At 46.6% G+C, this 19024-nt stretch overlaps 1 protein-coding gene across 2 annotated transcripts in view; it reads right to left on the bottom strand.

Moving 5' to 3' along the window:
• SDK1 (sidekick cell adhesion molecule 1) overlaps positions 1-19024 on the bottom strand; it is a 363040-nt gene that overhangs the window by 14812 nt on the left and 329204 nt on the right. For both annotated transcript variants that reach the window (XM_081965817.1, XM_081965816.1), the window contains exons 36-40: positions 15670-15785; positions 13039-13225; positions 11915-12052; positions 8605-8766; positions 7762-7887 (exon numbers count right to left, since the gene is read on the bottom strand). In XM_081965817.1, the coding sequence (XP_081821943.1) occupies positions 7762-7887; positions 8605-8766; positions 11915-12052; positions 13039-13225; positions 15670-15785 (729 nt within the window). The remainder of the gene's footprint in view (positions 1-7761; positions 7888-8604; positions 8767-11914; positions 12053-13038; positions 13226-15669; positions 15786-19024) is intronic.

The raw sequence follows: 19024 nt of genomic DNA, 5'->3' as shown, positions 1-19024 counted from the left end.
TGATGAGGTGGTGGGCTGGGAACGGAAAACCCAGCCACCTTTTAGCAACGCAACCTCACGAGGGAGCAGATAATTTCTCCCCTGCAAATCCACTGTGGATTTGCCAGCCACGGATCATAAATCCAGCCAAATGCCACCCCTCGGCGTCGGGATGGGTCTCCGTGTGGAATGCAGAGGATCAAATAAAAGACGGAGCTTTTAATATATGATTTTGCAAGGTAATAAAGGAAGCCGAGAGTTTTATTTACTTGGAGAGGCAGAGGACAGAGAGGTAGTGACAGAGCCGAGAGTTCAAAACACTTGCAAAGAAATAAACAAACGGGTGATCCTTGCAAGAGAGAGGGCTGTCGGAGGAGATATGGAGGAGAATTCGAAATTGGGGTTGTGGGTGGGTGGGCGGCATCCTTCTCACCCTTGATAAAGACATCCTTCCGGTTGTAGAAAGCTTCCAGAAATCGTTGCTATGGTTCAAGAACAACCACTTGTCAGTAGTGGGGGGGGGGGGGGGGGAGGGAGAGAATTTCAATTGTCTGGGGGAAAAAAATCTATCAGTTCTGCTAGCAGCCGGCTTGCGTTTTGACCTGAACCTCTTCTGCTCTTCAGACTTCTTTCAAGGCAATTGGATACCGCTATTGAACAGGAACTCTTAGAGCTGACTGGAGAATGGTAGGAGTTGAAGGCCACACATCTTGAAGTTGCCATGGTTGAGAAGCACTGTCTTGGTTTGACGTCAATGGAGATGCACAGTTGTCCTGGTCCTGGTTGTGTCCCAAAGGTGTTTTTCCCCCCCAAAAAAAGGCAACGGGGCCATTTTTGGTGGGGTTTTTTCCCCTTTGAAAATGTTTTGCCTTCTCATCCAAGAAGCTGAAGAACCGAAGAAGCTTCTTGGAGGAGAAGCGAAATATTTTCAAGGGAAACCCCCCACCCCAAGAAAGTCTGGTTGCTTTTTGGAAAAAGGATCTTTGGGACGGTCTTGGTTCCTTGCTAAAGCATCCTCTTTTATCACATGTGTCCTGTCTGCCTAGGTAAGAGGCCGATGCTGAGTTTTCCAAATGAGATTCAGGTATGGTCCATCTTATCTTTCTTCTGACCATCCGTGGAGAAAAAAATGACCTGCTACTTTAGGTCCATCCTACAAAGTGATCTTGTGCCAGAATTGTGTGTCAAAACTCACATGAAGCACACATGCAGTTATAGCTCCCTCCCTCCCTCCCTCTCTCCCTCCCTTTCCTCCTCCCTCCCTCCCTCCCTCTATATTTTTCCTTCCATCCTTCTCTCACTCTGCCCTTCCTTCCTTCTTTCTCTCCCATACATATATATTTTCCTTTGTATCATTATCTCTCCTTTATTTAACTGTATCCTGTATCATAATATTTCCCCCCCTAATAATCAAAATTTAACTAAATTTAACTTAGTTCTTTTTTATTAGCCTTTATATATAACCAAAAAGATTTCTAATCTTCCTTTCATGGGTACCATTCAAATATTCATATCCAATTATTACCTATCATAACAATACATATGCATGTATTATTACCATTATCAATTATTTATTTGACTATATATATTGTCACTAAATTTCACTAAGTTTAACTAGTTTTAAATTATGCACTTCCATCTATCAATCTGCATCTTTCCAGTAGCAAAACAGTCTCATGTCTTCTGCCATTTGTGGTATCGGTGCTCTAATCATCTCCTTAATCAAATTTGTATGGACTCCTCTTAGCAACTCATTGCTTATTAAGTCTCTCATGTAATTTCGATGCCCTTCTTCTGTTTCCTTAATCAGCTTATCTTTAATTGTCAGTGGTGTTATCAATGATGTTGCTTATAAAATTTCTCTCTTTAAATCCATACATTCTTTTGTTTTCTTCTTCTTCTTCTGTATCTTGCCATCTGGGGTAGAGTTTCCCTCCATTTAATTCCTCTTTCAGTGTTCCACTCTTTCCATTTCCAGACACAAACCAATCACTTAATGGCTGGATTTTTTGTCGCCGGCTTGAAGAACTTCTCTTGGATCCATCAGGGACTTTGCGATATCCCTGAGATCAGCAAGGCACATTCTTCCTGTTCACCATCTCTGCAGGACGGTTTAGATCCGATTGGACCACCCAGGGGCATAAGTATCGGCTGCGGTCTCGGAGCATCGAGACCGCACGTCCGTATCATCGCGACATTGGCTCCTCCCTCACGGTTTTGCTTTTCTAGATCTACCCCAAGGAGCACGAGGGAGGTCTTTTCCGGATTCTCCAGATTGGCTGGTGATTTCCCGTATTATGACCAGGAGGCTTACATTCAGGAGACTAATAACTGAAGGAATGCTTTTTTTGTTTTAATGTTGAAGGAAAAGAAAGCTTGCCCTGGTAAATCACACACACCCCTAAAATAGGTGCCGTTACTCCCCATCAATTCTTGCTTAATGTACTGTGAGATGCAGCCCAGCTGGTTATTGGGTTGCAAGAGAATTGCTTTCAATTGCTTTTCTGTTTAGAAACATCTGTCCCCTTCTCCGCTTTTCCTATAGCCTTGGATTGGCCACATTTATTTGGAAAGAGGAGATTAAAGGGAATAATTGCTTACGTGAAAAAAAAAAAACTATCATTACACAGGTTGTGTTGCTAGAAAAGGAAAGAAAAAGGCACCGACCTCCGACTCTCTTTAGCACAGTAGAAGGCAACAATATTACAACCACAATTTTTGCTTTTACCCAACAGTGTGTACAAGCCATTTCTATAACCATAAGCCCATAGTTAACAAAAACAAAATCAAAATGTCATTCCCACCCCCACCCCCATTGCAAGCACAAAATCTAGAAGCAATTTCCAAATAGAAACAAAGTTAGATCTATTCTCTTCTTTGGATAAAAGAATCCATTTGATCATCTCGGCGTCTCTTTTCTGCAGGGAGTAATATATGCTTCTGTTAACTTATTAATCTTTATCATAATTTAGCTTTCTAGCCTATCATTTTGACTCTAACGGGAGAAGTAGGACAGGATGCATGGCTTCTATATAGCTACCCAGTGATGCAATTCAGCTGCTTCTTTTTTTTATTATAGTTTTTTACTTTTGAATAAACACAAACAGACAAAACACAACAAACACCACAAAAATATCTTCCATTACAAATTATAAAGAGTGTGTCAATTGGTTACAAAGAGCTACCCGCCCGAACGTCATCATGTCCTGTTTTTGATGCTCTGCAAATGCAGAGATGGTCTTGTGAATCAGGGAAGGTTCTGGTTCTTTCTACAGTTGGTTCGCTCAGGGACGTGCTTTGCGCATGAGACGCTTGATGCATGCTATGCATGTATGCACAGTAGTAAAAAAATTGCTTCTGCGCATCTGCAGAAGCAAAAAACCCAAGATGGCGCTGCCGATAGAACCGGTTGAGGGGCACGGCCAGCTGAGTTAGTACCTACTCATCCGGACCGGTATGAACTGGTACGAAGCCACCTCTGCTGTGCATGCATGGAGGTGGCGCATGTGAGTGAAGCAAGCACTCACATCTGCGAACTGGTAGCAAAGGTAAGTTGATTTCACCCCTGTAGCTACCCCTGTATTGTGAAGAAGAGCTCAGGGGTCATCTGTGTTTTCTCCTACAGCTCGCAAGGCCTCTTCTACTATCAGGTTTTATCCTTACAGGAGTGTATGTGTGTGTGTGAGAGAGAGAGATAGATAGATCAGTGGTTCTGTGAGTCACAGGTGTTAGAACAGACGCTGCACCAATGCACGAGTGCGATTTCACGGACAATTAATCGTTGCCGTGGGCTGAATCACGCTGTCAGTCAAACCACCTCCGGCTTCAGGACCTGACAGGGTGGACGTCGCTGATTAATTCCTTCCACCTTAGAGCTAGGGCTGATGGAATCCTGCCATTTTTACGCCTTTCTTGCCACCGTTGGCATTTCCCCCCCCCCCCCCCCCCGGTGTGAGCGTGGCAAGGGCCACACTGCAAAGTATGGCCTTTGCCGCATGCCAGTTGATGTCAACAGAAGGCTCCTCCTGAAAGGAACCTGGGAGAACCGCGTGAAAAGGTGAATTTATTTTGAAGGAGGTGAAAACCACAGCCATGGCCGTCCGAAGGGCGAAGATGCCAAACGAAGGCTGACAAGCTGTTGATATGACACCTGCTTGTCATTCAGGGGGAAGAGACGAAGAAGGGGGGGAAATGTCCCTCATGGAGAGACATGCTGAGCAACCGAAGACCTTGCTTTGAATTGACCAACGTCTGCTGGTCCAACCAGTCAGTCCTAGAGGAGATTCACTCTGACTGCTCTTTAGAAGGCCAGATCCTGAAGAGGAAACTCAAATCCTTTGGCCACTTAATGAGAAGAAAGGACTCCCTGGAGAAGAGCCTAATGCTGGGAAAGATGGAGGGCAAAAGAAGAAGGGGACGGTAGAGAAGGAGGTGGCTGGATGGAGTCACCCAAGCAGTCAGCGTGAGCTTAAATGGACTCTATTTTTCTACTTGTATTTTTATGTGCTTTCGAACTGCTCGGTTGGCAGAAGCTGGGACAAGTAACAGGCGCTCACTCCATTACGTGGTGCTAGGGATTCGAACCGCCAAACCGCCGACCTTTCTGATCGACAAGCTCAGTGTCTTAGCCACTGAGCCATCACGTCCAATGAATTCTACATACAGTAGCTCTAATTTGGCAACTGAAGTATTGGAAATTTGTGTCCTATTTGCTGGAACAAATTTAACCTCCTGGGTGGAGACACTTGATGTTCCTCAAGAGATTGAATTTGGCCGGAGGGTCCTCGGTTGCCAGTTCCGCTTGCTCATGCAAACTTCTGGCAATTGGGAGTGGAATGCCCCGTCGATAGGCTCTGGAGGGTTTAAGTCCTGTTTTAAAAAATTGACAGACCCAGCTATTTGATGCCTTTTAAGATCTATCACTCCCCAGGAAGAGTGGTGCTAATACTCTAAGAAGAAGAAGAAAAATCAAATAATTATACCTTGAGGGTATTAAAAAGAGATTCCATTGAAACAGAAAAATGCAGAGATTATTGGGAGAGGGGGAGTGGAAAAGGCGTGCTTTGGAGTTTCCTAGTTGGGGACGACAGTTCTAGCGATAAATAAAAAAAGAAAGAAGGAGAAAAAGAAAGAGTGAAGTTGCTGGCATGGAAGGTTTAGAGTAATGGGGCCTATGATAGATGGCAATAGAGAAGCAAAGGCCTAAAGCAGTGTGTCTCAAACTTGGCAGCTGTAAGATATGTGGACTTCAACTCCCAGAATTCCCCAGCCGGGGAATTCTGGGAGTTGAAGTCCACACATCTTAAAACTGACAAGTTGAAGAAACGCTGCCCTAAAGTAACAGCAGGATTTTTAAATATTGATCAAGTGGAACGGGACAAGTCACTGCAGCTAAGTCGACACGGCCAGTTCGTTGCGGGACAATTTAACCATTCGACTGAATTATTTAAAATAAATATTTTAACCTTTGTCATGTACATTTCATTCCGTCCTTCCTTTTGCACCCTTTCTTTAGTGATTCTATTCCCCCATTTCTTTGATATTAGGATAACTCTTGTCCTGCGACAAGGGCTCCCAGGGCGAGTTGGCCGTGGTGGGTTGCTAATTTTTTTTACTACTGGTTCAGGCGCGCTCCTGCGCGGGCATGCTTCTGCACAAGTCTGCAATGCTGCATTGTAATAAATGCGCCACTCTGGCTTCCTCCCTCTCTCCCTCCCTTCTTTCCTCCCTCCCTCCCTTCTTTCCTCCCTCCCTCCCTTCCTTCCCAAGCAATAGCAGACTTATATACCGCTTCACACTGCTTCACAGCCCTCTCTAAGTGGTTTACAGAGTCAGCCTCTTGCCCCCAACAATCTGGGCCCTCATATTACCTACCTTGGAAGGATGGAAGGCTGTCAACTTTGAGCTGGTCAGGATCGAACTCCTGGCAGTGGACAGAGTTAGCCTGCAACACTGCATTGTACCAAATGTGCCACTTGGGCTTCCTTCCTTCCTTCCTTCCTTCCTTCCTTCCTTCCTTCCTTCCTTCCTTCCTTCCTTCCTTCCTTCCTTCCTCTCTTCCTCCCTTCCCAAACAATAGCAGACTTATATACCACTTCACACTGCTTCACAGCCCTCTCTAAGCGGTTTACAGAGTCAGCCTCTTGCCCCCAACAATCTGGGTCCTCGTTTTACCCACCTTGGAAGGACAGAAGGCTGAGTCAACCTGGAGCTGGTGAGATTTGAACTGTCAAATTGTAGGCAGCCAGCAGGCAGCAGAAGTAGCCTGCAGTACTGCAGTCTAACCACTGTGCCATCATGGCTTTAAAATGCAGAAGGATCCCGCAATGTAAGTTTCTGACTTTTGTAATTAATATCTGTCTCGAGACATTTTCCTGGGCAAGTTTCATGGAAATGAATTGGACCAAGAGAAGAGCGAAATGCTTCAACGGGTGGGGGGAAACCCTGAAGCTTAAATCTCCCTTCATTTAGTTATGATGGATGGGCCACCCTTAGATAGTCTTGTTTCATTCAGCGCATTAATTAATTTAAATGGATGAAAAAGTGGGTTACAAGCTCCAGTGACTGGTGGACGGGCGAGGAAGGGAAGAGGGAGGGGGGGTGGGGCTGGAAAGGCTGATCCTTGAATGCTAAGCATGTTTCATTAACTCGGTTGTGAAAACTGTTATCAAAGCTACATTCTGGAAATTAAGAGGAAAATAATGGAGTAATGGAGACGAAGCGCTCGGATGGAAAAACAGCTGGCCTCAGCAAGAAGGGGGAATCGGCAGCCTTCTCCATTTGTGGGGATAATTTGAGGGGTTGGGGAGGGGGACGCTGAAGGCAGCCCAGAAGGGTCAGGAAGAGGTAGTGAAGGAGATGTTTTAATGATGGTGGAAGAAGGATTTGTCTTGGTGTTAAGAGAAGCAAGGTAGACCTAATCCTTAGTGAGACCTTTTAGGAAACAATGCTTTGGGGGGGGGATGGGCAGAGTTTGGGGGATAGCAGAGGAGGAAAACACTTCTGGAAGCTTAGAAGAGTCATGCAACATTGTAGCCTGTGAGTCACCATCCCCTCCAGCAGCCGAATCAGAGGAAGAGGAGGAGGTGTGGGAATCTGGGTCAGCATCAGGGCAACCTGGGAGCTCCGAGGGGGAAGAGGGAGTGGAGCTGTCAGAGAGAGAGAGACAGACAGACAGACAGAGAGAGACAGACACACACACACACACACACACAGAGACAGACAGAGAGAGAGATACTATGGCATATACTATGCATTTTCTATTGTGGGAAAATGGGAGGGGGGATTGTACGGAGGGAGATGATATGTAGCCATAACAAAATTCTTTCTAGAAAGCCGAGGTCATTCTTTGTCTCTGCACCTCTGCACCTGACCGGAACTGGATGGGTGGAACTGCCAGTATGGCAGTGGGAGATTGGACCATGGGATGGACTTGTGGGTGTGGGGGCAAGATCTTGAACTTTCAACTGGGTGGGGAAAACCGGGAAGTTTTCAGATTCGGGTTTTCCCAGATGTGTCAACATGACTTTCTTAATAAATTGGAACTTTGAGGAATCCTTTGCCTCGGACTCTGATTTACTTTTGGATGTTATTTAGAACCCTGACACTCTAAGCCAGCGAGTCAAGAGTTATGGACAGGAGTTTCACCGCTAGTTTGGGATGTCTTCCCAGGGTAATAACCCCCCCCCCCTTAATTTCACTCTTTTCTTCTTTGGTTCTAACTAGGTTTGCTCGGTCAGTCGATGTTGATCTTCTATTGCACAGAGATATAATACAACCTACCTGAAGGTCGACTTTCTATGACGTAGCCAGTGATGGGTTTCACTCCGGAAACTCCCTCTGTCCAGTACAAAGTGAGTCCAGAGTTGGATTTGGAGACCAGCACGTGCTGTGGAGAGCCAGGGGATCCTGCAGGAGTGGGGCAAAGTTAGAGCCGGTTGAGGCAGGGGAGCAAATAAATACACAGGACATAGAATCACAGAAGGGAACTCAGAAATCTTCTAGTCCAACCTTCTGCTCAAGGCAAGAGACCTTGTATCATCCTGAACGAATGGTTGTCCAATTCTTCCTTGGAGATCTCCAACATTGGAGCCCCCACAACTCTGGGGTGCAAGTTGTTCCACTGACTGATTGTTCTGTCAGGAAATTTATCCTTAGTTCTAGGTTGAATCTCTCTTTGATAAGGTTCCATTATTTGTTCCTTGTCCTGTCTTCAGGTGCTTTGGAGAATAAGTCAACCCCCTCTTCTCCATGGCAGCCCCTCAAGTATTGGAAGACCACTATTATATTGCCCCTAGTCCTTCTGTTTGATAGACTAGATATACCTGGCTCCCTCAACCGTCCATCATACAATTCAACCCCCAGACTCCTGTCCATCTTAGAATAGAATAGCAGAGTTGGAAGGGACTTTGGAGGTCTTCTAGTCCAACCCGCTTCTTAGGCGGGGAACCCTACACCACTTCAGACAAATGGATATCCAACATCTTCTTGAAAACTTCCAGTGTTGGAGCATTTGCAACTTCTGGAGGCAATTTCTGTCCCACTGATTAATTGTTCTCACTGTCAAGAAATTTCTCCCAAGTTGCTTCTCTCTTTGACTAGTTCCCACCCACCACTGTCCCTCACCTTCCGCTGGCCCAGCGGTGATGTTGGCTTGCAATTCAGGTCCATAGATGATAGTCCTGGCTTGTACTCGGAACAAGTAGGTCATTCCTTTGGTGAGATCTCTGACTTTTAGCCAGCGCTGCAAATTACCCTGGATGTCCACGGTCACCACTTTGCTCACCCCTAAAGAAAAAGGAGAGGGGGGGATCAAAAGAGTGCTCAAAAGAAAAAGAGAGGTGGGGGAGGGGAGGGCGTAAAAGGGTCAGGAGGAAGGAAAGCAAGCGAGCAAACAAGTTGTGAGATGGCAGAAAACGATGCCAATCAGATTACGGGCGAAATGATGATCGAGCCATTTGCTAGAGACGCTTTTCTTACAATTAGTGGGGATTTAAGTGGCAATAATGGACAATTTTCGGCAGAGATAAGTGTAATTAGACTCCAGGCTTGATAAGTGGAGGCTGGCGAGAGGCGGGGGGGGGGGGGGACCTCACAGGCGCAGTTGGGAGATTTTCAAGAGGCTGGAGATTACTGTCCCTGATTGCCCAGGGATGAAAGGAAGAGGTGAGCCGAAGTAATTGTGGCTTGTAGCTTCTCTCTGGAAACCCAAACGGACCCTGTGGGGGGTCCTTTAACACCCATCATTCTGTCGAATGGCTCCTGGGGAGAAAAAAATTGCTCGGCCCCAGCCTCTATTGACCAACGTCTCAATGTCCTGGGGGAAAAAAAAGTAAATAGACATCCTTTAGCATTTCCCATGTCTACCGCTTGTGGGCTCGCTCCTTCTAAAAGAAGGGAAAGAGGCGATAGCAGAGGAGAAAGAGGAGGCAGATGGGAGATAAGTGAGCCGATGTGCCTTGTTATGCAAAAAAGTTTCTATTAAATCAGTTTAGAGCAGGGGGTGTCCAATCTTGGGGACTTTAAGACCCGGGGACCAACTCCCAGAATTCGATGCTGGCTGGGAAATTCTGGGAGTTGAAATCCGCAAGTCTTAAAGTCGCCAAGGTTAGACACCTTGGTTTAGAGTGAGAGATGCTATTGGGTTAAAGACATTTATGTAGAGGCCTAATAGTACTTTGCTGGGCCCTTGGTTTTGAACTTTTATGTGTTGTCAATTTTAATGTTTTTAAGGCTTTTGGTTTCATTCCTACGTTCATTCATTCAATTTCTATAACTGTCCAATTCAACCAGGTGACTTTGGGTAGCATACAATTCTAACATTATAAAAAGATGAAAATGATTCAAAACATTGAAATTGTCAAAACGTCCCCTAAATAAATAAATACAAACAGCAGCCGAAATGATGATTCAAAGCCAAAGAGCCAGCGCTGCCAGAGACATCTCCGTGGTCATGTGGCCGGCATGACTCAATTCCAAAGGTGGTTCCTATTGTTCTACATGCATTTGTTATGTGCTTTCGAACTGCTAGGTTGGCAGAAGCTGGGACAAGTAATGGGAGCTCACTCTGTTATGGGGCACTAGGGATTCGACCTGCTGACCTGCCGATCTTTCTGATCGACAAGCTCAGCATCTTAGCCAATGAGCCATCTATCTATCTATCTATCTATCTATCTATCTATCTATCTATCTATCTATCTATCTATCTATCTATCATCTGTCTGTCTGTCTGTCTGTCTGTCTGTCTGTCTGTCTGTCTGTCTGTCTATCTATCTATCTATCTATCTATCTATCTATCTATCTATCTGTGATGGATGGATATACGATAGATAGATAGATAGATAGATAGATAGATAGATAGATAGATAGATAGATAGATAGATAGATAGATGGATGGATGGATGGATGGATGGATGAATATACCATAGATAGATAGATAGATAGATAGATAGATAGATAGATAGATAGATAGATAGATAGATAGAAAGCTCCCATGGAATAAACAAAGGTTAAGAGTCTCCTTCTAAGATCCAACTACAATTTGCTTGGGAGAGAATGTGTTTCTGACAGAAGAAAGTGGACGCAGGGATGTTCCCCCTTCTTATCTAAGGTCTAAAATCTGAATATTTGCTTTTGGGCTTTGAAAATGAAGCCGTGGCCTCCTTGAGACTCATTCAAAAATCAATCTTTTCTTCCTCTCTCCCCTTAAAATGTCCTTCCTTCTCCTGTGACTGCAACGTGGCAGCTGGTATTTGTGGAAAAACCCAGGAGTGCCGACCACCTTGGCAGATAATTGGGAAGCCAACAAGAGGTGGCATCTCCACAAAACTTAATTTTGCCTGGATTGCTTCAATCAACTTCAGCGCTTTCTAAAGCACTTTGGTTCAATTTCTCCTTCCAGCTCAATTGGAAATCCCAGAATCGGAGGGGAGAAGGCTGGGTCAAACCCATCGGATGCCGTTTGCCATCTTTGGCAGGTTCAGGATGATTTCTCAGTCAAATCCAGAGAGCAAAACCTCGACAATATTGTTATTTTAAAAGAGGGGCGAAGAATGGCTCTAGGGTTAGTTTGTTATCGTCGGATATCAGGGGAATTGATTTTTAAACAGGAGGAGTGAGTACATAATACCAGGAAAATCCAGGTCGAGAGGAGAAAGTCTGCAGGAAAAAAACTTAACAATAATAGTAAAGGTTCCCCTTGCACATACGTGCTAGTCATTTCCGACTCTAGGGGGCGGTGCTCATCTCTGTTTCAAAGCCAAAGAGCCAGCGCTGTCCGAAGACGTCTCTGTGGTCATGTGGCTGGCATGACAAAATGCCAAAGTCATGGAACGCTGTTACCTTCCCACCAAAGGTGGTTCCTGTTTTTCTACTTGCATTTTTTACGGGCTTCCACCCACCTCGGGAGACAAAATCAGGAGCTAAACTCGGCCACCAACTCCCAAATTAACCAAGTGGCAGACTCTTGATAAATGCTACTTAGGTAAAGGTAAAGGCTCCCCTCATACATATGTGCTAGTCATTCCTAACTCTAGGGGGCGGTGCTCATCTCCATTTCAAAGCCGAAGAGCCAGCGCTGTCCGAAGACGTCTCCGTGGTCATGTGGCCGGCATGACTCAACACTGAAGGTGCACGGAATGCTGTTACCTTCCCACAAAAGTTGATTCCTATTTTTCTACTTGCATTTTTACGTGCTTTTGAATTGCTCGGTTGGCAGAAGCTGGGACAAGTAATGGGAGCTCACTCCATTACGCAGCGTTAGTGATTCGAACTGCTGAACTGCCGGCCTTTCTGATTGACAAGCTTAGCATCTTAGCCATTGAGCCTTTGCCAAAAGAAAAGAAAATGAATGGGAGTGTCCAAAGATCAACCACATCTCTGTCATAGATTGCCCATCTCCCAAGACTATCGCATCCTTCTTGGAGGGGTTTCTTACCTTGAACTGGGGCCAAAGGTTCATAGATCACCCGATAGCCTTGGAGGATCCCATTGGCGGCTGTTGGCTCTCCCCAAGTCACGTTTAGTGCCGAGCAAGTGATTTCAGAGAAGATCAAGAAACTGGGGACACCTGGGGCTGGAAGAGATCAAGGCAGGCTCGGGGTCAGCGGGATCACAAATATTGCCCTGCATCACGCAATCCGGATTTGTTCATGATGGCATCCGCTTCAAGATTGGTGCCAACGAAAAAAGGTCCCTTTATTTTTCTGTCTGGATGTTTGATCAGTTGGGGTTAGGAAGCTCCTCAGATAGCCATCCTGATTTGTAAACCATGGTTTATCACTGCAAGGTGTGAACCCAGATAAGGCTTGCTTATTTAACAAGAGCCAGGACTCAAACACCCCATCCTGTAGGATGGTGCAGGAGCCCAACCATCAGGTGAAAATCTTTTGAAGATGTTTCGCTTCTCATCTCAACGTCTTCAAAAGGAAAAACAAACAAACAAGAAAGTCCAGGTGCCTCCTGAAAAAAAAAGCACTTTTGGGACAACCGTGACCTAGATGACTGAGAATCTCTACAGACTTTTAGCTATGCAATTTGGGATGAAGACCCTTGGAATGGGGTGGGAGGAGGAAGGGATTTCCAGAGGGAAAAATGGCAGACTACAGGAACCATTTGCACCACTCAGGTGACCCTGAGGACACAGGGAAACCTCCAAGTGGCCTCAAGGACCCTCTGAAAGGATGCAAATGACCAGCTGTCTGCAAGGAATATAAATCCTTCCATTCCCTGCCATCCAGTCAGAGCTGAAGAAGCTTCTTGAATGAGAAGCAAAACCTCTTCAAAAGAAAAAACAAGAAAGCCCACATGCCTCCGGAAAAAGCACCTTTGGGACAACCATGACCTGGAGGACAGAGAATCTCCATAGACCTTGAAGAAGTTCTGAAGAAGCTTTCTTGGATGAGAAGCAAAACCTCTTCAAAGAATAAAGCACAAGAAAGTCTCGAAAAAGCACCTTTTGGGGCAAAACCATGACCCGGAGGACAGAGAATCTCTACAGGCACCGAGTGAAGAGTGCAAAGCATGGCATCTGCTCGGTGGGAGGATCCTTCTTGTGCTTACCTGCCTGGAGCGTCCTTCCTTCCGCAGGGCTTGTCTTGGGTCCATCCCCTGCCGCGTTAAAAGCAGAAATCCCGACCAGGTACTTGGAGAAACTGGTCAGGTTTTTGAGCCGGATGCTTGTATCTGGCAGGAAGAGAACTTTCACTTTTTCAGTGACATTCTGCTCGTCTTTCTCCCAATAATAGACCTGGTTGGGGGAAAAAAAGAGAGATAAGCCCAGTAGTCTATCCTTCAAGTTCCCATGACATCTCAGGGGCTGCCCCAAAGAAGAGGGAGTCAAGCTATTCTCCAAAGCACCTGAGGGCAGAACAAGAAGCAATGGGTGGAAACTAATCAAGGAGAGAAGCAACTTAGAACTGAGGAGAAATTTCCTGACAGTTGGAACAATGAATCAGTGGAAGACCTTGCCACCAGAAGTTGTTAATGCTCTAACACTGTAGGTTTTTAAGAAGAGGTTGGACAACTGTTTGTCTGAAGTGGTGTAGGGTTCCCTGCCTAAGCAAGGGGTTGGACTAGAAGACCCCCAAGGTCCCTTCCAACTCTATCTATTGCATTGCATTGCATTGCATTGCATTGCATTGCATTGCATTGCATTCTATTGCATTCTATTCTATTCTATTCTATTCTATTCTATTCTATTCTATTATCATTTCTAATTCCAATTCTCAACCAGCTCGATACCTGTTGGCTCACTGGAGTTGGAGCTGTAGCACATGCTTTAGATCAGGGGTGTCAAACTCAATTTTCATTTTCACTGGCAGAGAATTGCAGGAGGCCATGGTCAGAAATGAAGTCGGCCCACGGGCCTTGAGTTTGACACCCATGCTTTAGCTCTAGCAGGCAATTCCTGCAGATGGGCTTACTCACTCCAGTTATTAACATTCCACGCATTATTTAGAAACCCCAGATCTGCTTTCCCATAATTCCCTAGCAGAGCCCCTGGTTTGGCACCGGAGATCCACTTCTGAGTGTAATGGTTTACCAAGTCCACTCAAAGCTCACCAGGGACCTGACTTCACTGTCCGGTCCAGAATCTACTTTGGTGTTTACAAGCCTGGAAACCAGAAAGTATTTGTGCCAAACAGAAGAGAAGGTACACAGGTTGTTACAGCCAAGACGAAATGCCAGCTTCTGAGACTGGCACAGGTGGAAGCTGCACCAGGCAATGGATGTTGGCCAAGCTCCAGGAGTGATCAGGAGAATAGTGTTTCAGAGTTTTAGAAGCCAAGCGGTGGTTACATTTATTCTTGGAGGAGATTTTTGGATCTGGGACAGCCACCAGACTTCTAGTTGGTGGCAATCACCTGGTGTGTTTTTTTCCGACTTGGCCCCGTCTTCTAATGCCACCCTTCCTAAGGAAGAGGAGGAGGGGAAATTGGCTTTGAGTAATGACTCTGGCACTATGCAGATTGGATTGCGTTTGCATATTTGACACTTGGCAATTTTGAAAGGTCCCTGGAAAATGAATAATAATAGACGTGGCACTGCCAAGGATTTTCTGGCCAGGAAGTATTCTTCACTTGTGACAAATGGCTTCTAGTTGGTTTCTGGGAAGAATTCTCGATGAGACTCCTGACCTGGCAACTTTTAAGACTTGTGGACTTCAACGCCCAGAATTCCCCAGCCAGTGGAAGTCCCAAGTCTTAAAAGGTGCCAAGTTTGGAGATCCCTGCTCTATGATCTGGTGTGTTTAGAACTGTCCGTGGCCACCTGAATCCAGTGGTGGGATTCAGCTAGTTTGCACCTATTCGGAAGAACCAGTTGTTAACTTTCTAAGCAGTTGGGAGAACCGGTTGTTGGAAGAAATCTCTTTTTGCTTTTTTTCTAACAGAGCTAATCCTGTAAGGAAGGCAGGAAAGAAGGATTTATTTCTATGGGGTCCACTTGAGGGAGGAAGTCTTCACGTTAAGAGAAGAGGGAGTCCAACTTGGGTTAGGCTTCAACTCCCATTAGCCGACGGACCCTCTGCAGTTTGGGAACAGCGTTCCCCAGGTTGGAAAAAGCTGCTCTCAGCTGGCACTATTGTATCTTTGCGGACTCTTTAGTTGTTTGTTGTGGGTTTCCAATTGGTTGCCTTTCTAACCAAGAGTAAGGTAAAGGTTCTCCCCGCACAACTTTGCTAGTCATTCCCAACTCTAGGGGTCAGTGCTCATCTCCGTTTCAAAGCTGAAGAGGCAGCGCTGTCCGAAGACGTCTCTGTAGTCATGTGGCTAGCATGACTGAACACCGAAGGCGCACGGAACGCTGTTCCCTTCCCACCAAAGGGGGTTCCTATTTTTTCTACTTGCATTTTTTAAGTGCTTTCCAACTGCTAGGTTGGCAGAAGCTGGGATAAGTAACAGGAGCGCACTCCGTTACACGGCGCTAGGGATTCAAACCGCTGAACTGTGGACCTTTCTAATTGACAAGCTCAGCGTCTTAGCCACTGAGCCACCCGCCCCTAACTAAGATTGGTATACCGTAAAAGTGGAGGGCCAGAAGGAAGACTTTAAAACGGCATAGTTAAGTAATCAAAGAGTTAATGTTTGTGGAAAGAAAGTGGGCTGGGGAAATCTGTGTTTTTGTCTCGCTCCAAGAGTCCAAAAAACGCAGCCAGGCTGATCTCTGAAGGGCATTTCCACCCCGACTTGCCTTGTAGCCTTGAATGTTTCCGTTCTGGCTGTCCACAGGAGGGGGCTCCCAGGTGATCTCCAGCTGGCTTGCAGACACGGCACTGATGTGGATATTCTGGGGAGGCATGGCGGGAGCTTGGGAAAGAAAGACGAGAGAAGAGGTTGGGGGGAGGAGGAGGAGGAGGCATTGATTCGACTGACACCAACGCCAGAGGGAAGAAGGCGATCTCACTAGATGGACCGTTTGGCCTGCGTTAGATGTCTCACGTTTTGCTGCTGTCTTCAGTAGCTTCTCTAAATGCTCTCATCTCCAAAGGAATTCCTTCGCCAAATTCTTTCGTCCGTTTTCCAATATCCATCCTTCCTTCCCTCTCTCACCTCCCTCCCTTATCATGTCTAAATTTCCTTCCTTCCTTCCCTCCTTCCTCTTCTTTCCATTTCCTGCCTGTCTGCTTTCTTCTTTTCTTCCTCCCTCCCTCCTCCCTTCTTTCTCCCTTCCCTCTCTCCTCCCTGTCATTTCCATCTCTTCTCCCTCCTTCCTTTCTCTCTCCCTTCTTCCTTTATTTCCATCTCCTTCCTCTCCTTTCCATATCCTGCCTGCCTGCTTTCCTTCTTTCCTCCCTCCCTCTTTTTCCCCTCCCTCCCTTTTTCCTCCCTCCCTCCTTCCTTCTTTCTCCCTCCTTCCTTCTTTCTCCCTCCTTCCTCCTTCCTTCCATTTCCATCTCCTCCCTCCCTCCATCCTTCCTTCCTCTCTCCCTCCTTCCTTCCTCTCCTTTCCATCTCCTGCCTGCCTGTTTTCCTTCTTTCCTCCCTCCCTCTCTCCCTCTTTCTCACTTCCCTCCCTCCCTTTTTCCTCCCTCCTTCCCTCCCTCCCTCCCTCCCTCTCTTTCTTCCTTCTTCTGCAGATCACCACGAAAGCAGAGAGTGAATCCCAACTGTTGAAGTTCCTCCCAGTCCTCAGTTTGGGAAACACAGCCTCAATTTCCTTTCTGAAACTGCACCCCCCCACACACACCCTAATGTTTTTAAAACCGGGAGAAGACAAACAGACAGAGGACGGAGTCCATTGTCAGAAAACACCTCCCTTCCCCCCCCCACTCCCCATCCCCAACAGCGGAGCTCTCTTCTCTTGAGGGATGGCAAACGCTTTGTCAAAGGGACGTGAACATTTTTCCTGTAAGCTGGCATTTAGGAAGCTTGATCCAAGTGGGGGGATTTAATTTGATTGGCATTTTAGGCCTCTTAATTATCCTGCTAGAATTGAATGGTGGGACGTAAGTAGGATAAATAAATGCATGTTATTTTGACTGCCTAGATTAGCCAGTAAAATTGAAAAGCCCAGACAGACTTTCTCTCTCCTAACCCCCCACCCCCACCCCACCCACCCCGACCAACTTTAGCGGATGAGAACAAGTTCTGATGGACCGTGGCTGCCTTTGACATCCTCTTTGGAATCTCTGCTCCCACCTCCTGAAGGAATCCAACAAACGGATTCCTTTGGAGCTCTCTGGGAACAGAGGCTTGTTCTTCCAAGCTTTTGGGCTCATGCTGGAGCCCATCCACAGGGAGCCCATTCTGGGGAGGGAGAAGTTCCATGGGGATGGGCTCCAGCACGAGTCCCAAAGCTTGGAAGAAATTCTATGGTCCTGGAGACACAGGTTGGATTCTGTCACATTATCCTGGGACAGGTATATGGCCTTCATCCCAAATTCATTTGTCAGGTATTTCCAGCAACTTTCCAATATCCATCCATCCTTCCATCCTTCTGTAGGAGGTTAAAACCCATCCCTCTCCTAGAAAAATGAAATATCCTAGGAAATATTGAAAAGGCAGAATATTACATTTCCCTGGATGTGAAAAGGGGGACACATGTTTAAAGAGAGAATAGATCCCTGGAGCTTCCTGCCCCCGCCAATTTTGCCAATGGGCCATTCAGATGCCCAAGCCATCCCTTTACATAAGAAAGAGTTCTCCCCTTCCGCTCCAGGGGGATGGGATTAAGGCATGATTAGCCTTTACCCAACTCACCACATGGCATTTGAGAACTCAACCAAAGTTGGGATTCAAAACACAGCCTAGAGAGTTGCCCCTGCATGGCCCCATGGGAGTCCGACAACCAATCAGAATACATTTTTTACACAGGAACAGGAAACAGAGAGGTGGGGCTAAACAGATGATAAAAAGCCCAGCAAGCCCCTCCCTCGGCCCTTCTCTTCTTCCTTACTCAACATTGAAGCATGTGATCACCTTTTCTACTCAAGACCTCAAGCCATGTGATCCTGTCCACCATTAAACCATCTTTCCAAGCAGCCTCCATGTCTCCAGTGTCTTTTTCCCCACTTGGAGCTGAACCCAGCACTTCCAATACTTCCTTCCTACCTTCCTTCCTTCCTTCCTTCCTTCCTTCCTTCCTTCCTTCCCTCCCTCCCTCCCTCCCTCCCTTCCCCTTTTATTTTCCTCACACCATTTCCTCCTCCTTCCTTCCTTCTTCCCTCCTTCCCTTTTCCTCCCTCTTCCCCTTTATTTTACTTCTCTCTCCCTCTTTCCTTTCCTTCCTTCCTCCATCCCTTCTACTCTCTCTTTCCCTTTATTTTCCTCCCCTCCTTCCTTCCTCTCTTCCCTCCTTCCTCCCCTCCCTCCTTCCTTTTCTTCCTCCCTCCCTCCCTCTTCCCCTTTTATTTTGCTTCCCTCCCCTCCCTTCTCCCTTCTTTCTTTCCTTCCTCCCTCCCTTCTCCCTTCCTCTTCCCCTTTATTTTACTTTTCTCCCCTCTCTCCCTCCTTCCTTCCCTTCCTCCCTCCATCCCTTCTCCTCCTTCTTTCCCTTTATTTTCCTTCCCTCCCCTCCCTCCTTCCTCCCTTCCCTTCTTCCTCCCCTCCCTCCTTCCTTTTCTTCCTCCCTCCCTCCCTCTTCCCCTTTTATTTTGCTTCCCTCCCCTCCCTCCTTCTTCCCTTCCCCCTTCCCTTCTCTTCGTCCTTCCTTCCTTCCCTCCCTCCCTCCTTCCTTTCCTTTCTCCCTCCCTTCTCTTCCCTCCCTCCCCCTTTTATTTCCCTCCCTCTCCTCCCCTGATGCGTGGCTTTGGTACCCCAAACTGATTGGAGCGTAGATAACCAGAGGCAACTGACTCCTCCAAGGCAGCTAAGAGAGCCAAGCAGAAGCCCTTTCGGGCCTGCAAAGGGGATGCCAACAACAACCTCTCTGTCCACAGTGCTGGAGAACAGAACTCTGCTTGCTCGATGCCCATTCCATGCCCCCCCCCAATAGAAATCGCGAACCATTTGCGACTCAAAACGTAGGTCCAATTATCTCCCCCCCCCCTCCGGTGGGCTTCTCCCTTTCCAGGCTCTGACCTTCATAAGGCACGTTGTTATTATTA

Source organism: Natrix helvetica, assembly GCF_964273705.1.
Source record: "Natrix helvetica genome assembly, chromosome: 13".
NCBI lineage: Eukaryota > Metazoa > Chordata > Lepidosauria > Squamata > Natricidae > Natrix > Natrix helvetica.
Note: the sequence above shows the minus strand (reverse complement) of the source record. Positions and strands in the feature narration are given on the sequence as shown.